General features: G+C 33.0%; 2 protein-coding genes across 12 annotated transcripts; both read right to left on the reverse strand.

The window, feature by feature from the left end:
• Nucleotides 1-56: 56 nt before the first annotated feature.
• Nucleotides 57-9,567, reverse strand: LOC114941928 (uncharacterized). 10 transcript variants are annotated; one of them, XR_014925313.1, is made up of 6 exons: nt 9,507-9,567; nt 8,621-8,802; nt 6,676-6,834; nt 4,788-6,600; nt 2,934-3,233; nt 57-2,117 (listed from the first exon to the last, which is right to left on the reverse strand). XR_014925313.1 is itself a non-coding variant. In XM_085485359.1 (6 exons), the coding sequence occupies exons 4-6, from the start codon at nt 6,757-6,759 to the stop codon at nt 3,103-3,105; spliced, it is 2,028 nt and encodes a 675-aa protein (XP_085341485.1). In that variant the 5' UTR covers nt 6,760-6,834; nt 7,195-7,275; nt 7,799-7,948; nt 8,621-8,687; the 3' UTR covers nt 57-3,102. The 10 variants fall into 10 exon arrangements, 9 of the variants coding, with proteins under 9 accessions (XP_085341485.1, XP_085341484.1, XP_085341482.1 ...); XM_085485359.1 differs by lacking the exon at nt 9,507-9,567 and adding exons at nt 7,195-7,275; nt 7,799-7,948 and having other exon boundaries at nt 57-3,233; nt 8,621-8,687; XM_085485358.1 differs by lacking the exon at nt 9,507-9,567 and adding exons at nt 7,195-7,332; nt 7,799-7,948 and having other exon boundaries at nt 57-3,233; nt 8,621-8,687.
• A 744-nt stretch (nt 9,568-10,311) lies between these two features.
• On the reverse strand, nt 10,312-20,035 carry LOC114941915 (aminopeptidase N). Of its 2 annotated transcripts, none has more exons than XM_029317106.2 (15): nt 19,813-20,035; nt 18,966-19,158; nt 18,622-18,881; nt 18,205-18,405; nt 17,801-17,941; nt 17,299-17,637; nt 17,091-17,241; nt 16,761-16,887; nt 16,410-16,500; nt 15,820-16,003; nt 13,878-14,088; nt 13,041-13,318; nt 12,347-12,546; nt 12,058-12,234; nt 10,312-11,354 (listed from the first exon to the last, which is right to left on the reverse strand). In XM_029317106.2, the coding sequence occupies exons 2-15, from the start codon at nt 19,137-19,139 to the stop codon at nt 10,898-10,900; spliced, it is 2,991 nt and encodes a 996-aa protein (XP_029172939.1). In that variant the 5' UTR covers nt 19,140-19,158; nt 19,813-20,035; the 3' UTR covers nt 10,312-10,897. The 2 variants fall into 2 exon arrangements, with proteins under 2 accessions (XP_029172939.1, XP_029172940.1); XM_029317107.2 differs by lacking the exon at nt 19,813-20,035 and adding an exon at nt 19,719-19,781.
• Nucleotides 20,036-20,405: the final 370 nt, after the last annotated feature.

The raw sequence follows: 20,405 nt of genomic DNA on the forward strand, positions 1-20,405 counted from the left end.
GATTTTCGATGAATTATTTAATATGTAGAGATTAGAATCGGATGTTGGACTAAAAGTATTTTTGTATTATCTATATTTAAGAGTTAATTAATTATTCTAAAGAATAAAATTTACAAGTTGTGACAGCTGTCAAAATGTTTAGATAAAAAATTGCCGGCTTTTTTTCAACCAACAATCATAATATATTGCTATTCATAGACGATCTGACAATTCATATAATTTTGAAAAACATTAATGACATATCTAATGCATTCTATTATACTTTATTATTTATGGATATTTAAGGTTGTAACTGCATTATGCAAGTTGCAGTCACTTGCAATAATATAAGACACGATTTCTAAATATAGATGTAACATATATATATATATATATATATATTATTTTAATGTAATATTTAACAATTAGCGCATTGAAATAATTTACTATATAAAATTAAAATTATTAAAAATTTATAATTAAATTCTCAATCGTCGACAAATATCAGGTCTTATATTATTATAATTTTTCTATTATAATTTATATATATTATTTATATGTACATTACATAAAATGTATGTTCTCATAAATGCAATGTAAGATATATTACACTTTATCTAAATATAACGACATGTGTTAAAGCTTTTATAATCAGAACTTTTATTATAATTTCAAATTTTATTGCAAATTTTAGAGTGTCGTGACTGAGTTATCGACAAAATAATCGTTCTAAAATTATCAGCACGTGTGATTGCGTATTCATTGATTTGAAAGAGTCGTGAAGATGAACAATCGAAACATCAACAATCTTATCTTTTCACATTTATTGGCTCTAACAAAGTTAGAGTAAATAAATTTATCCATCTTGTATCTATTTATATTTAAAATTTTGTCAACAAATATTAAATCAAAATTTTTATAATAAAAAAAAATAAATAAATAAAATATTGATAACATATTGATTGACAACACATTGTAATATTGAATATCGATATGAAAGTAAATATTTAATCAAACCAATTATATTTTCGGAAAACAACAAAATTCTTCGTGCCATTTGTTGTAAGAAACGTCAAGCATAATTGCGTCAGATATTGCATCAGTATAGTTATAAACTATAATTTGGCACAGAAAATCTGTTTTGGCAAGTAGGTGTGAACCGCTTCTATTGATATAAATAAAAGGATTAAATGAAAGCGGTGAAAAGATTAAGAATGTTTTGATTTTGTAAACACATTTTTCGGAATGACAAGCAATACGTTCATCACCAATTAATTATGTCATTCAGTCTAATCATGTAACACATGTCATTATGCGACATGACTCTGTAATGACTTGTTTTTTACATTAATAACTTTTTTAATTTCATAATATCAGTGTTTGCATAGAAGATTAACGTAGTCAAATTGTATAAATATAGCATCGACTTTCTTTATATAGAAAAATAAATATCTCAAATGCTATCATAGTTTTAAGAGATAAATAAATAAAATTCAAATTTTTATCACTAATGAGCGCAATCTTATCTTACACTGCACATCGTTTATAGATCTGAAAGTCCAGCGAAATAAACATTTGTATTTCAATAATGAAATAAAAATTCACATTATCGACATACAAACGCATGCGCGCAATTGTCGAAAATTTTTGGAACTTTCTCGCTTTATTAAATCGCAATAAAAAGGAGTCGAAGAGAGAAGACTCAACCTTTCACTCGTTTGATTTACATTACGATTTAATTCCCATCTCCGATGGAAGGTCAAGAGTCGTGTCTTCGAAGAGAATGCCCGGCGACATTCCAGGTCTCCGGGATGATCTCTCGCGTCTCTCCGTTCGCGTAGGGTGATCCGCCTCTCTGCAGGTGTTAGATTCTGCGAAAGGTTGAGATCAATATGCGCTCATTGATTGCACCGTGGCTGCGCTGCTGCGTCGACCTCGTCGGGCTTGTCCTCCTCCGCGGCGCTAATCCGTGGTGAACGCGTTGGCCCGTTTGACATTGGAAGAGAACCGATTCAACTGATTAATTCTCTTCTCTCTGTCTCGCTTTATTCTCTCTCTCTTCCTCTCGTCGCTGGTTAAACCTGATTTCCCATTTCTAGGTCGTAGTAATATCTATACGTAACAGGCTGACTGTAATACTGAAAGTGATAGACAGTTCAATTAATTATGACAAGCTTGTTAACTGACATTGATAGAACCGGCCCTAAAGGTCTGAACGCGTGAAATTGCGTAATTATTAAATGTCCCAATAAATTGTTCATCAGCGATCGAACAAGCGAGAGATTGCGTACAAGATTAGCATTTTTCATCAGAATTGTAAGACACGTGGCATTAATTGTTATATAAAATCGTATAAAATTATATAAAATGGCAACAGACCTGTTTACGATTAAATTTATACACATGTGATTTTATAAAATTAAATTTCTCTATCAAATTTGACATTTCTTTGCAGAGAAATTGCACGTTAGAAACATCAATTTTAGACAGTAAGATCTTGTATCAGTTTTGCGTAGTAAGATCTTATTAACCGAAATCTCCCGGTTAATGAGTTTGATTATTACATGATATTACGAGCTTGAATAGTTTACTAGTTCTAGGGGCTGTTATTTATATACCGTATCAAGAACTTATCGCACGATTTGTTAGACGCAAGGAAAAAATTAAAACACGTGTAGTCTCCCTTTTTCTGATTAAAAAATTCATTTAAATTAGTACCACTTTTAGTAATCTGGCTATTATTGTAATTATTATAGATTACTATGGAGAAATATTATCTATAAATCTTGAATGTATATTTTATATAAATATATTGCATTAAATATCATGTATATATAAAGCTGCGATGACTTTTTTTACTTGTATTTTTTTTTAAATTCCACGAAGAAAAATTGTATTTTACACAAAATATACATAATGGCCAGATTTTTAGATATAAATGTGAATCGTCATACGTGAATCAGAGTCCTTGTCTAATATTTGTGTTCATTCATGTAATCAATTTCCAATATGTGCGCGTGCCTGATCTTTCTTCTGGGTTGACCTAAGAACCAAGCAAATACGTGTACACTAATAAAGATCGCTGCCTAGTTGCGTATAGATTCGTCGTATTCGTGTGGCCAATCAAATTACGCAGCTAAAAATAGAAACTGCTGTGTTTCTTTCTTCAATCTCTATCTTCCTGCGCAGTGTCAAGACCGTGTGTATATCGTGTAGTTGCAGTACGCTATCTATGTGTGTTCCTTCAATTTCACCTACATTTAAAAGCATAAGATTATGTAACATTAGTACTAGCATACAACTATAACGAAGATATATTTAATTATCGAAGCTCTTATACTGTAAATAAATTATTTAGTATTTTTTAGATACACCAACCAGAGATAAATGCCACGAAAATTGCAAATTCCATCAAAAAAATTTATTGTGAAAAAAAAAATATATATATATATATATGTATATATATATATATATATATATATATATATATATATATGTATGTATGTATGTATATGTACACATATTCATGTTATATTTTAACACTACTTGTGATCGTTATACGGATAAACAATCCCTTTACATTGAGCAGTGACTGTTTAATTCTAAGAATACTGTAGCTAAGTGTACAAAAAACGAGAGATAATTGTACAATTTCTAAATTACGTCTGATAAATTTCTTTTGCAAGTACATTTAACATTAAAAACGCGCAATTTTACAATGCAGCTTTTGAAACACATATGTATAGGAGCTTTGTTTTCATGTATACAGCACATTTTCCTTATTTCGAGTTAGTTGCCTATATATTGTTTAAGTTAAAAGATGCCTTTTAAGAAAGAAGAATACAAGAAATACTATTGATACTAAAACGATAAATTATTGCTACAATATTCTGCTATATTCCATATAAATTACTTTCTATTCATTATACTAAATTCATATCAAATTATATGTTAAGATAACTTACGAGATTTTTTCGAAATGTTATTGTTACTACACTGGTAAAAATATAAGGTCTTATAAAATTGCTTTTTAGTGTAAAACTCAAAAAGTGTAACTAAAGAACAAAAATTTATAAAAATAAATTAGTATTATTTTTTATAAGTGTGATTATTATCAAACTCTGTGTGCAAAATGTTGAGAAATAAATTACGTTAAATTAAAAATAATCATATTAAATTGAGATAAAACAATTGTGCTCACAATTTGTTTCTAACTATTACAAATATTAAAGAAGAAAAAAGAAACGGTATTTATAGTTGAAACTTTGTTGAGAAGTATAACAAGAATATTATATCGCTCTTCTATTATTCTACACAATTGCAAATAGTAGACTTAAAACTAAACAATTACAATTAAAATTAAAGTTATCAAAAATATGAAATTTACGTACATACAATATATAAACGACTTAAGAGATAAATTCTTTTTACAAGTATAATATACGTTGCCGATCGCGGAAATTGCGAGAAAAATTTGTGTTTGTGCAACAATGTACGTAAAAATATTTCTATTTACATTTATATAAGATTATTTTTCTCTCATTGTACAAATTGCGACATATAATATTATATGTTACAAATGGGCTCTAAATATGGCGAGGGGGAGGAATAAATATTCAATCTTAAATTCTCGCAATGCAAACTTAAAAATAAACTCGAGATGCTATTATCTCAATTTCTCTACTACCTTATTTGCGAGAGAATGTATTTAACATCATTACCCGAAATACGTTTTTCAAAATATTTGAACTCTGACATGATTTTATTGCGAATAAATTTTAAATCCGAATCACACACGTATTACTTACCATTCGCTACATCAGTCGTCGGCAGGCTTGTAATCGTATCTGGAAGGAACCGTTTACGACTCTTTACGCACTGCGACGCTGCTGTTCGTATCTCTATGTGGTATACGGTGTTCGGACTCTCATTGTTATTGCCATTTTGCTTCTTCGGTATTATAACATCTAAGGGCGTGCAGTTTCTCCGCTTCTGGCTATTGGCTGCGTCTTGCTTCAACGGGGCAACTGACGAACGTGTTTTGCGCGGCTGATAATCCGGCATCGCCTGCATCTTCTCCAGCGCGGTTCGTAGAGGCAGCAAGCCAACAGCGAAGGGAATCTCGGTGTTGGATGGATATGCGTGCAAGTCTATCTCGCTTTCCCAACAGTCTAACGTGTCGGACATGTCGCCCCATAAGGCGCGGTTTATGCACGCGCACGTATTGGATTTGAACGGAACAACGAATTGTTGATCCGACGCCGATAATCTTTCCGTATCAGCTTTATATTTGTTATTAGTCCTCGATTTTCCTTCTTCCCTCGGTCTCGACTCTTCTTTTTCTTTATTACTGGCCACTGTACACGCAGGCTTGTTACTTCTTCTCACCATCAACTTCGAAGTACTCTTCCTGTTATTGGGGCTCTTCTTGTTGGATTGCACTGAGCTTGCGATCGTGCTGTGATCTGGCACTTTACGATCCTCCTTTCCTTTGCGTTTCGTTTTCGCATACGATTCCGTTCTATTGGGAGAATTACCTTTTTTGAACGGTTTCTCGGTTCCCGCAAAGGTTCCCGAAGAGAAGCCATTGTTCATAGCTTCATCGCTCTCTTGTTGATTAAGTCGCGTGCTTCGTCTTAGAACTGGCTTCGTGCAATCCGTGTCGCTCGTTGGAGTATTCACTCGCTTATCGACGTCTTCTTCCGGAGTTATTTCTCTACATCCGATCACTGTGTGTTGATCGCTTATAGTACCACCTACTATCGATTGTATGCTTTCCGTACTTAAGCTCAAGATATATTCGGCGCTCTCCATATCTAAAGACGTTAATAAAGTAACTGGTAAATCGTTAGCGGACGGTTCGTCTAGTAAATCTATGGAATCAGTAGAATGCGGTGGGGTTGGCACTAAATTGCATTGCGTATATACAAGCTTATTGCGGACCTCGTCAATAGATTTGCGTCGTTTGGGTGTATAAACCTTGACGCATTTCCCTACTATGCTAGGAACATCTGTGCTACTCCCGGAACAGTGTTCCAAATCGCTTTCGACTTGTGGAAGGCAAGATTGCGATAGTGTAGAAATAGAGGATTGATCGCGTTCATTTACACAGGAAAAATCACAGCATTGTTCATATAAAATAGGTTTTAAATCGAGACTATTACAGTATGTTTCGTCTCTATTGCTGCTCGTGCACCTTGTTTGTACTTCGTTTATCTTACTTACGTGCATAGATACAGTGCTAGTAGTATCGCTATGCATACTTATATCTACATCAGAGTTTGAGAACGGAATATCCACATCTTCCTTCGTGACATCAATGATGTTTGATTCTTCGTATAAAGTGTGCTCTACATCGTGCTCAGTGGCCTCAGTCATTTCGTTCTCGAAAGATTGATTCTTGGCTGAGCTTATGTCGTTATTATTGTTTCCAGTACAGATGTTCTCGTCTATATTTATTAGTTTATCACATTTAACACAGACATAATCATTTTCCATAAGCAGATCATTTGTATCTTTTAAATTACAATCTTCTCTCTGCTGCTTTAGACAATTTTCAAAATTGTTCAAGATCTTTTTTGAATCGACAATAGTATCAATCACAGATACCAATTTTTTAATCTGAAAAAAATGAGGAATACATTAATTTTATATACTATGAAACTGATACTATGAAGTATGTAACAATTAAATTACCTTAAAAATTTGTGCCGCAGTATATAAAGATGGCAAATACTGATGAGATATTGTAGTTTCTCCACAATACATGAATTCGACCATGGCCTTCAAAATTTCAAACTCCAAGTCGTGCAAAAGTATAATTGGTTCTTGCCCCAAGTCTTGTTGCAGTATTTCCTATAGTAAAACAGAACAGAACATCATAAAAAATATTGAACCGAGATAATGGAGACAATTGAAGTTCAAGAATGTACAGAAGATAGAAGAATGTTTAAATATATTCTTAAATATTATTTCAATATATCTGCTTATTATATATATTTAAAATGAAAATTGTCAAAACTGTTGAATATTATTTTGTTCAACAATGACTTACTAAGTTGCATACAGAAAAATTATGATATCATGCAGGCAAGATGTATCTATCTCTCTACCTTAGTATCAACATGAAAATAATAACTGCACTTTGAAAAGACAGAGACACCTGAGTGTACACACTTTACTACCCTTAGATCAAATGAATTAGTTATTCAATACCTTTCTAAGGACTGTTCTTCAAAAGTTGCATGAAAAGTATTCCCCGCAAACTTGGTTTCTTCAAATGTTTGTTAAGAACTACTGAAATTTTGATATACAAAATTTTCTTTAGAGTTTATATATTTTTTTATATTATCCCTGTAAAATTGTTCTGCCATAAGTACATTATACTTCCCACCATTTTGAGATAAAAATAAAAAATGTCTTTTCCTATTAGTACATACTATATCAGATAAAAAGATTTAAAATATTTTTTTATAAATATGGAAAAACGATCACAGAACAAATGTGTGGCAGACATTTGAGTAAAAAATATATCAATAAGTTTTTGAGCTTAAAATAATTATTAGAAACTTATGAAGTAACACATATAGTGTGTTTGTAATTATCTATATACACTTATATTTTAAATAATTAACATAAATATACAAAAAATTGCTTTATATATATATATATATATATATATATATACACACACATATATATAAAACTTACATTAAAAAAAAAAAAGAAAAATATTTTTCAACACATAAGCCTAAAGAATCTTAGTCATTATTACATTAAAAGAATAAATATAAAGAAATAATTTCAAATTAATCATTACCTTGCTTCATTGAGCAAATAAAGTATCCTTTTTATCAATAAATAATTTTATAGATAAATAATATTAAATAATTTTAAAAGAGAAAATAGGACATCTCTTTAAAAGTTTATTTATTAAAATTTCAATAATATAGCTCAGTCATCAGCAGATCTGTAAGGAAAAGAGATGCAAATCGAAGTATTAATCAATATCTTTTTCAATAAATTTAATATAACATAAGTTTTTGTTAAAATGTGTGTCAGTAAATAAATTTCTATTGTCTCTGTAAAACATTAAAAATTTTTCCTCAAACGGTCTTTATAATTATATATATTACAATTAAATTTTTGTTAATACACATTATATCTCTTTCATAATTTAATACTATTTTGCAAAATATTTTATAAATAGTAGATCATACCTCCTTCCCTTAATAATTCTGAAATTTATTTGATGATGGGAAAATGATAAAAGCAGGTTATATAAAATACATAATTTGTAAACACACACACACATATACACACACACACACACACACACACACACACACACACACACACACACACACACACACACACACATAAACATAGATAAAAAGGATTTAAAATATATAAATATTAATGTACAATATAAGGAGATATTTATATTAGATTATATTGCTGTGAGACAAATTAAAAAAAAAATACAAATATTGCTAGAGCAACAAAATTTAAACACATAAGTAATTGAATCAATATAAGAACATGTATATTACATGGTTATTATCTAAAGTGAAGGACATGGTAAAGAATATGTACTTTATTATAATACTTAAATAATTTGTTATAATATTTGCGTACATACCTCAAAGTATATACTATTTGAAGCTAAAACCAGCTTGTGTACACGTAGTTTTTGTTCATCGCAGATCAATGTCACATCGACTAGAGCCTGACGTGCCAACAGACCACTGAATCTCTCTGTAATATATCCCGCGTGGCCAGCCCACTGCAGGACACAATCCTTTGGTATCTCAACCATGGCTACTATAAAAAAAACACGACATTTATATTGTAAAGAGATTCATATTAAGAGATTCATATATACATGAGATTTCTGCAATTTTATTTATCAAAGAGAAATTCTGTCTCAAAAAATATTTTGAAAATTATCAATAATATATCATATAATATGCATGAGAAAAGAAAAATCAACATAAAATTCGCTAGACAGTATATGCCTAAAATAAACTTTGATAGAGGTAGACATCTTGTGTATGAGATAGATTGGAATAAGTGGCAAATGTTCTGGTTTTGAATTCAAATACACATATGCACACTAAATCATACATACAAAAAAACAAACTATTATTTTTTTTATAAATTACTGAAGAGTTTCCGACTTTGAAATACTTCAACTATGAAGATCTCTGGATTCGAGCTAGTTATAAATATATCAAGTCATTTTTTCGTCTACTTTATCTCAAATATGCGAGTATGGTTCTTCGAATGAATGCGTTCGGCAAAAATAATAAGAGATATCCTAATAATTATAACTTGGATGCGAGATTTCTGGATTTTCACAGGGAAGCCAGAATCCAGAATACGAAAGTGCGATCGCTACTGTTTGACAATAGAAAGTACGCGTTTATCGACCTTATAAAAGGTACCTTTCTCTCTCTACGGAATCGTTAGGCTCGAAGTTGTCAGTTCGCGAGGTCCCCCGATCTCGCGAACATTCTGGCACTCACCGGCAGCAACGTGATCGTAGTCGATGTGCGCATCTGCGATCGGGAAGCAGCAACAGCGTCCTTCCCGCGGTCAGACATAGATCGTAGAGACGAGACGCGTTCGTTGTAACGTCGTTGATGCGGACGCATACGGTCGCACGCGGCCGATCGCCGTGAAAAATGTCGCCTGTTCGCGCGCACACCGCCGTCAAGACTCATGAAACGCCGGCGAGATCGTTGGTCAGCAAAACCGACGGCCTTACACGACATTGGCCTCGCGATTTCACTTGCACCCCGACGATCGCGTCTGCCAAGAAAACGCAGTATAAATAAGAATAGTAGACGGTCGAGTCTGCGCATGCGCGAAACCTCGACCGCGCATGCGTCAACTGTCAAACTGTGATTGACAGCTGTCGGTAAGTGACAGTTCCTTCGAGCTGCTTTCTGTCGCCTCGCCAGAGGGCGCCTCATGTTTCAATTACGAAGTTTTCTAATAAATTTAAATTTTGTTGTTTTACATACCTCCAGTTGAACGCGCGCGAGGAAACATTTTTCTTTTACGGTATATAAGGTAATTCATTTACACATTCGAGAAATTAATAACTATACAGCGTATATTTCAACATATGTACTTGTAATTATTAATATGAATAGAGACCAGTTTCACAAATATTTTTAAGAATAACGTATATCTGAAAAGGGACAAAGATATATATAATTTAACTGGAGATTAAAGTTAACCAACATTTGTGAAACTGGTTAAATAAAATATATGTGTATATATACATTGTACATATATATGCATAATACATAAAAATGTAACATATTACATTACATTAATTTTATTTATAGAAATAATTTTACATTGAATCCTACCTAAAAATTATTTCATGTTTGTGCGAGTGATGTTTTCGTATAACTTTTTACCTGAAAAAAATACTTTGACCATTTGTGTCGATGAAATAAATACATCACACGAGCGATATCGATTTTCATTAGATTTACAAAAATAAAAATTTAATATTTAAAATGTAATACAACATATTATTTTCAAAATCAATATCTCTAAATTACTATATATATATATATATATATATATATATATATATATCTATAATATGGGGAAAAAGAGGATTTTACTGTTCGCTGCGTTTTAATCACCCCACCGTATATATATCAGTCCTCTCTCAGAAACACAATTATTCTCATACCACTCATCAATTGTTTTAATCAACGTATAAGAAAAAAATTATTGCGACGCTATTATCTATTTACCAAGCAAACTAAAAAAAGATATCGCTATAATTACGTTAAAAAAAAGAGGAATAAGAAACGAATTTCGGTACAGCCGAAAAAAAGATGGAGACTACACGGATTATAAATATTAAAATTCCAACTTTTCGCCTAGCTGATTAACCTGCTGTTGTAGGTACGGTCGTGGAGAGGGTGGAGGTAGACGTCGTCGAGGCCGCGATTGTCTCCAAGTCTTCCTTGGACAGATTCGTCGTGAGCCAACTGTCGATCACCGGCACATTTTCCTCATTCCACTTGGTCTCCTGCTTGATGATCCTGAGCGCCTTCTTGATGATGGCGTCCGCCGACTCGAATTCATTCTGATGGTCCATGTAGAGCTGGCTCACCCTGTCGTAGCCCTCCTGCGTGTTGAAGGACGACGTCGCGAAGTTGACGATACCGTCCCAGAGATAAGTCTTGTTCTCGAATCGTTCCTTCACGGTGTACCAATGCTCGTTCAGGAAGTTGAACAGGGTCTTATAGCCGGTCGCGCTGCCGGTTAACATGCTAAAGATCAAGTGGATGTCCGCGTCCGTGAAGTTCTCATTTTGATTTATCACGGCCACTTGCAACAACCTGAAAACGATATTTTTTAATTTATTACAATATATTGACATATTTGTACACAGAGAGAATTTTCTCTTAGCATTTGTCCGGAAATTTTCATGTAATCGTGAGATAATATATGGTACACTGGAAGAACTTTGAGAGTTTCTCCGATTAATAGTTATCGCAATAAAAAATATTAATAATCTATTACAATAAGATATAAATAATGTTTACGAAAATATACAGTAAAATTGTAATAATTTTAAAATATATTAGAACTTAATAATTTTTCAAGTTTTTTAAATAAATGCTAAAAAATGACAAACATATAAAATATATTTTCAATCAGCTCGTTCATGATAATTTTAACATGCAGCATGCTAATTTTCGGTTTATTATCAAACATGATAAATTTGTAGATTTTGCGAATTTTGCGGTAAAATATAACGAAAAATTCTCTCCGTGTATATACATTTATGCGAGATATGATAAAACTGTCGTCCTTTCCTTTAAAACAAAATTGCAATTTTAGACCGTCTTTTTAATTCAATTTCTCACTTAAAAAATCAAATTATGGTCGTTTTGTTTAAACGGTTCAAGTTTGTCGGAAATGATAGGACAAAGGAGGAATAGGAGAAAATTTAATTACCTTTTCTGCATTTAATTACCTTCCCGATTATTGTAAGAAATGAAAGGAGAAGCTGGCTGAAATGGTGAATTTCGTACTGACCTTTCGATCTTATTCGCATCCTTCGGACATCCGGCAAGAGTCTTTAGTAAGTAGGTGCGCTCGTTCTGCTTCCTCGCCAAGCTGGTCTTCGGGAAATTTATGACGCGTTGCAATCCGAACTCCCATTCCTCGTTGGTGCCCCATTTAAACACCGGGCACAGGAATTTATTCGCGACCCTGTGAAATATAATTTTTCGTGCAAACGTTTTTCGTTGCTCGTTTATCGATAAAAGGTTGTTTAGCACATGCAGTAATTGTTTCAAATAATTTGTACGATGTAAAAACTAACGGATTTCCTTTGTCCGGTTCCTCATCGGTCAACCATTTCTTGTATTGATCCCTAGCTTCCTTAACGCAAGGTTCGTATCCAGCTCGACATAGGAAGTTCTTTATAAGACCACGCATGTGAGTTTTCCAAGAGGGTTCGTCAGGTTGTGGATTATCGCCAAGTTCCAAGTAGAGAGGCTTCAGTAAGCTTCGAATGTAAGCCTGATTAAATGTATTTTGTTTAATTATTTATTTGAATACTCTTAAGAAAGTTTTCATTTCGATAAATAAAAACTACATATTTTATAAAATAGAAAATCTTAAAACAAGATGACAAAAGAGAAGAAAAAATTAAAAAGAAAAACAAGGCAATTAATTGATATAATTAATTCACTTTTCATGCATTTTCTAAGAAATATTTACTAAATTTATATAGACGTTATTGGAGAAGTTATTTATAATAGACGTTAATATATACAGTAATTTTTGGATCAGACAAACGATATTTAATATTGACTGTGTCTATTCTAAATTAAGTTACTTAACGCTAACCTTTAATATTAATTATGTTTACTGCAAATTTTATTATTCAACGCTAATATTTGATTTTAATTAGACCTATTTAATTTTGCTTTCAATTAGACCCATATTTAATGAGGCGGTATTCAATATCGATTAAATTCACGTGGCGTTCTATTCGGTTAAAGTTTACTTGCCTCGAATTTCAAATACACATCCAATCCCTCGATCCGCCGACCGACGTGGTGAATCATCGTGAACACCGGTTCCCAAACCACATGGCTCTTTTCCTCCTTCAGGAAGAGAGTCATGTTCATGGCAATGCCAAAGCACAATTCGCCGGCGTACGCCAAGTTCCAGGCGTCGTGTAACAGCTTTGCTCTCGTTAAGGGGGGTATCTTCTCCCGGTCTGGTCCTTGCAGATAATGCGACAACATCTTCCAGTTGCAGGTGTCATAGTTTACCGGAAACATTCCTGCCAAGAGATCATTTTGTATGCTTCCTCACGTAGCATGCACGCGATATCCGCGAATATCTCGGGTTCAATTTACTATAAATATCTTTCAAATGTTCTGCGATTTTTATACGCGATATTGACATAACAAAATTATAAAGATTTAGCAGTACACTGCAAAAATTTGTTAACTTGACCAAATCTTTTAACTAAATTACTATTTTAATGTTAATTGAACATATATTAGTATTTAAGTCAAATATACGTTTTGTGTTAAATCTTTTATATTTAATTTCAATATTTTATATGTTCAATTAAGAAAATAATATTTACTTAAATGGTTTAGTCAAGTTAACACATTTTTTGTTCAGTGCATATTTTCTTAAAACGTGTACAAAAATTAAATAATTTTACATAATCACACTGAAAAAAGAGTTTGATTGTTTTTTGACGAAACAGAGAATTACTGGTTAAATCGATCAGAAATGTTTCGTCGAAAAACAACCAAACTCTTTTTTTCAGCACATATAGTTAAAATTTGTGATATAAAAATCTTTTTAAAAATGTGATATTTGCCTACCTATCTCTTCGGGATTGACAATGATGAAATTTTCTTTGCTGGTGATGTCCGTGATAGTTGAATTCTTCGGCTCGTTTTCCTTTCTCAACCACACGGTCGGTGTAGTATTATGGAAATTCAGATTATTCTCAGCCTGCATCACAATTGGGATGTCCCACTGATACGATACTTTTGCTGTCGATTGTGGCGGTATATCTCTCAGATAGACTTTCTAAAAACACGAACAGAGAATTAGAATCTTATTATTTCAGACAAAATAATAAATTATCTTTATTTTAATTCGTGAAAAAAAATTCAATTGAGATTTTTACGTATGTATCATATTACATTTTCATTTATATTAGACGTAAACATTTATATGTAAATGTTGACGTCTAAAATAAATAAGTATGAAAAATGTTAATATTAGAAATTAAAAAATGTGCAAGCAATATACTAAATACATCTAAGAAGTTAATTAGATTAAATCGACAGATTAAATATTTTGATATCTATGAGTTATTAAAAATGTGGAATTACATATTTCACTGAATAAAACTCGTACATGTGAATTACGCGCGAAATTATAATTTCTTGTAATAAATCGATGTATTTCCATAAGAGCGAGACGTGCAAATATTACGTAACACGTGTCTGCACATTAGTCCTTGATTTTATTATTGCTTTTTTCAAAACTATGTGATTATATAATATAATATATGTCACTTCGCGTGGAGAGTAAAAATATTATTTTACTTACATGCATTATTTCTTAGTTCAGATGAGGCGTACTTATGCAAACCAATGTTTTTTTATAATGAATAAATTTATCAATGATTGTGTTTCTTTAGATGCGCTCTAAAAACGACACGTCCTTTTGAGGCATAACGTTGCGTTCAATAATTGATTTAATAATTGCAATTATTTACATAATTAAAAATATATATTTTAGTATTATTTATATATTTATCTATTATATTTTATCTTTCTATTTTTATTTTAAATTTTATTATTTTTTATAATTCTAGCACATACACACATACATTACATTCTCATCTAAAAAATTCTTAAAACATATCTTTATATGTGTTAAAAATTTCTCAAGTGAGAATATATATTAATGTACGAGTACATATTATACAGAATGTGTGTTTGATATTTCACTTTTATATAATTTTTTACGCAGGAGCATTTAGCGTGATATTATGTATTCTAAAATCAACATTATTATTCCTTAGTGTAGGCATTTTTTTATAAAGACGTTAACCGACGATGAGATTAGCTGATTTACGTGTTTTGTTTGTCGACCTCGTGCCGGGTACTTATTTATTTGTAATATTTATTATTGAAAGCGTTCTGAGCGATCCTTTGTTTGTCGAGAAAACCGAAAACACATCTCTGCGCGATGAACGAAGGTAATTCTGATTGGTCCGATGTTTCGGGTAGGGAAGGTTTTAACACCGGGTATAAATATGCCGACTTTTTGGGAATCGACAGACAATAGAGAACCGAACAGAACAGATCATATCTCTCTTCTTCGAAACATCGAACGACGGCGAAAACGGCAAGATACGGCTCTGAAGAATTGTCGACGTGAAGACGTGTAATATTCACAATTACACATTATACATACATATACATACTATCATTTTGCGTTGGAATAAATTAAACCTTTGGCCTATCCATTGAAACACGATATCCTAATCAAAACGGTGAGAGAAACATTCTATTTCTCTCTCTCACGCCCATCAGACGCCTACATTAGTTTCGCGTGTTTCTGTTTTTCGATTCTCACTACCGAAGTATGCACATGTAACTTCCGCTAGCGCGGAATGCCTTAATCGTGAGTAAATAGCGCACACGTGGTCATCTTTGTCATTTTATCCGTGTGAAAAATCGTATCTGCCTTCTCTCGCGCGTCGCGTATGTCCTTGCGAGGAAATCACGCTTTTGTTTAACTTACCTGACTGAGATTAATTTTTCTAGTTTCGTAATCGCGAATGACCGTGACCAACGGCACTCTGTCCCGGTTGATCCATGACGCGGCGATGCCGTTGATGGTCAAACCTGGCGGCAGATTGTTCGTTTCGTTCGCCACGTCGTTCAGATAGGTGAAGATGTCATTGGCGAAGAAGGTTCTGCGGTCTCTAAACACGAAAGATGCGATTTCGCGATATGTAAAGCCTGCAATTATTCGAATTATCGAGAAAAGTAGCCGAGAAGCAGTGTACATAGATAGATAAGTTTAACAAATTTCAACTGTTCACAATTTGTATCTATTTGCAAATTTTATTTATGTAAAATTTTAACTAATTTTAACTATTCACAATTTTTATCTATTTTGCAAATTTTATTTACGTAAAATTTTAAGAAATTTTAACTGTTCACAATTTTTATCTATTTGCAAATTTTATTTACATAAGAATTTATTCTCGAATGTGTGTGTAATGTAGAAATAATTCGCCTCTTTACGTAAAAAATTGTATGTAAAAGTTAGTTAAAGAGAAAATTTTAGAATCTGCTTCCCGACTAATTAATGAAGGCAATTACTACTCTTTCGACTGCTGATGGAAGAAATTTCTCACGCTCTTTTGGAACAGTTCGTGACCAAGAGTGTAATTAAACATTCGGAAAACCAACTCGGCTGAAAAATCCGAAGAATGAATAATTAATTTCAAAGATTTATAAATTCAATAGTTTGAATATTTAATTTTACTTGAATCATATATTGAATAATTGTGGCACTTGAAGTTACTCGAAATTATTTCTTTTTTTGTACTGTATTCATGTAACATTTAAAATATTTTCTTTCTCTCACGAGTAATATATAACTTATACCGTACTTTTATTTGCTATTTATGTCTATAGAAGCATTCTAAATTATAGGATAATTAACTTGATTACCTTTTGTCCATGTTGCTTCGTGTCTAATTCCGGCTACTCTAGAGAAAGGCGCCGTCTGCGCAAATTCATAATACAAAGAATATAACACTGTCATTGGCCATTTTCCTTCCATTTCGTCCGGATTGAGCTGTCAAAATGTATTTAAAATATTATTTTTTTGAGAAACTCATAATTTTATTATAAAAGATTAATTCATTATTAAAATTAATGATTCGTTAACATTCTCTGTTTATAATATAACAACATTTTTCTAATATAAATATTCTTTCAATGTTTTTAACTATAACAGTTTGGCATTTGTTAGAATAAATTAAAACATAATTAACTCACATCAAGTGTCGTCATAGATGCTAAGAACGAATTAAGAGCTTTGTTAACTGGCGCATCATTTTTACGATACGGAGTAACGGATTGACCAATCCATTGATAGAGAAGTTCGTAGGCAGTGGTCCACACTAGAGGACTGCTGAGTTCACTTTCCCTAAAAGTCAATATTTATTTCACATATGAGCGTCAGGATGAGATTATTCTTACTTACTTGAAGAACATGAGACCCCAATCGTCAGAAGCTTTAGAAGTGCTATACATGGGAATCGCCATTACGTCCAATTTTGGTAAACCGAGGGAGCTATTGAAATATTTTTGCAAATAATTAATGATGTCTACGACTTTATTGGGAACCTTAACCAACGACTCCATGAACTCCTTGCGACCCCAAACTTTCACTTTCAATTTCCGTCCGTCCATTTCATTTACTTCCATTACGGGTTCAATGTCCTGTAGATCCGATATCACGAGGGCCAGTTGATTCGTCGACATTCTCGGTGTCTCTTCAAATTCTTCCTCGATCGGTTTGTTGGTTACATCACTTCGGAAACTTTAGGAAAAAAGGAACAAATTGTGGTTTACTTACAATTAGTGCAAAACTTGAAACTATAATCATTTTTAAAGTCCGATAAATATTTTTGGATATCTTAGAGACAATCGATTCCGATGTGATATTCTCAAGACTGAAAGATTTCATTTTAACATATACTTACATTGACGGTGTATTTGTGCAAGCCTTGAAGTTCTTAGGATACAACACTTTCAATTTAAAAGTTGCTTTGTAGGGTGGTTCATCCATGCAAGGGAACATTTTCTGCGCGTTATCTAATTGTAAATAAGTGGCGACGAAGGGGCTATAAAAGAAAAATCAATTTTATTACTATCTTTATTATATTATTATTTATTAACTACAATCATTTTTTCTCTACATCGAAATTCTAATAAATCTTTTAAGATTATACAGAACATATCGAGATTGTTCAAAATTTTGTAAGATTGGAAAAAATGACATATATACTGTATTTTAGAGAAAAATTTGTAGCAGATTATTACTTATTGAAAATGTGATTTAAAATATTTATATTGCTACAAAAATAATACAGATGTTGTTACTTACTGGTTTCGGCCTTCAGAATCCATATACGTGCTTTTATAAAGACCAGTAGTTTCATTTTCCTTGAGTTGTCCCACGTATGTGATGTCGACTTCGCAGGCACTTCCATTCTTCAACATTTGCTCTAAATGAATGATGTACCAGGATTTCGGTTTTTGATGCTCCGTCCTTGCGATATTGACGTCCATTGGCGCACCCTTCTCTCTTTATGGCAAACACGACACAGACGATAAAAATTTTATTGTATACCAATTTCAAAATTTACGAGATGATAAATTTTCATTATAATAATATACAGCCAGTCAAAATTATTATTATAAGAATTACATTATATTATATATTGTGAAAAAGCTTGACTTTAATAAGAAAAAAAAAAGATCGAAGCTTTATATAGCTTTGTAAAGTATTTTATTCACTTACGCTTCATCGGGTGGCAGTCGAATCATTCTGATGCTGACACGCGAAATCTCAAGCTTTTCATCAGCGTTTAAAGTTATTCTATCGCTCGTGTCTGACCAGGTGAGATTGATCTTAACGCGACCGTTAAATACATTGCTCTCGATAAAGGGTATCTTGATATCCAAGTGATAACTGGTCGCTGTAACTTCGTTTGGTAATCTGTATCGACGCATCTTCGAGTAGTAGACATCGTTCAAGTCTATACTACGTTTCCACCGGTTCTATAGGATGTCAAATTTTGTAAATATTCTGACGATTGAATTATTGTGATAATATAGGTAGGTTTTAATTTGTCGATACTATACTTGAATATCCTCGAAGTTTTGTGAAACACCAGGCCCCGAGGAACGATGGCCGAATATATTCGAATAATCGATGCTAATAGGATTTCGCAATGGCGTCGATTCGACGAACAATTTCTCGTTGGGCAGTACTCCTGACAGTAGAACAAGCCCTGTGAGCAGCATTGCCCACATCATGGTGAATTATAGAGTAAACCTGGATCGTTGTTATTTAATAAAAAATTATTAAAATGTATACCTGTTCATAATAAATATATATTGAGCTTTAAGTAAATTTGATGTGAAATCAAGTAAAGATTTTACATGCATAACGCTACAGTAATCTAATTTACTTTGTGTTTACTGAAAAAAAATTATTAAATTAATAAATATTTATTTCAATACTGCCTAAGCAATCGTTCATTTGAAAGGAATAAATATCTATCTGCTTTGAAAAGAATTTTCTTATACCAAAATATAAATATTTTTTTACATCAAATTTAATAAATTTATTTTTTAATGAAGCTGTCGATGAAATAAATTTTACCGTTGAGATTAATTTAGATTCAATTAGATTACAATAGCAATGACATGCTTGAAATAAATTGGAAATGAATAGAGAATGGAGTGAATTAAATGCAGCCGAATCCATTTGTTTTCAAAATTCAAGAAAATGAATTTCAATGTTGAGTAAACCGAGTTTAATTCTAGAAAAAATGAAATGATCGTCACATCTTTCACTCAGACCCGCATACAAATTTTAATAGAATTTGATACCGTCGATCTCACACAGATGTATCGATTTTCTACGGAAGGGATTTACGTCGCGTTACGGAAACTTATATTGTTTCGATCGGTCCCGAATGCTTACGATGTTATCCTCGTGACGGGCGTGCAAACCTTCGGGACGCAGAGGATGATCTGTCAACGGCGCGCGACCACGGTTCACCAAGAACCGACTCAGATGTCACCACACCGCCGCGCCGGTTGACCTTGATACCCTCTTGGAAGAAGGAACGGTTCACCCTGGGAAGGAGGATATTCCGCGATGACAACCGTGTGACAGCGTGGCCGCGTGCGAACTGCGAAGCGCTTCCTTGTGAAAAAGCGACGGAAACACGCGGAAAAACGCATGACGTCGAGTCGGGGAGTCGGGTTGTCCACTTAGGACAAATCGGCGGATCGTCATCCAATTATCCAATTTGGCGATCGCGGCCGTCGTCGCGCTGCGAAGGGGAAGCTTAATCGCGACGAGTCAATCCGGACGCGGCCAAGAGGCTACGACGTCAACGGCCAATCGACCGTTGGTGCCGATCAATGGGGAACAAAGTGTCTCGTACACCCGCCTGCCCCAATGTCCCCTAGGACCTTGGCGCCATTGTGCTCCTCTTTAGGAGCTCTCTGTGTCATTGCGTCGCTATCGCCGGGAACACGTGCCGTTCATTTGCGTGCCCGGTGTTCCTG

Source organism: Nylanderia fulva, unplaced genomic scaffold (genome assembly GCF_048542155.1).
Source record: "Nylanderia fulva isolate GAGA-0341 unplaced genomic scaffold, ASM4854215v1 Scaffold36, whole genome shotgun sequence".
In the NCBI taxonomy this organism is placed as follows: Eukaryota; Metazoa; Arthropoda; class Insecta; order Hymenoptera; family Formicidae; genus Nylanderia; species Nylanderia fulva.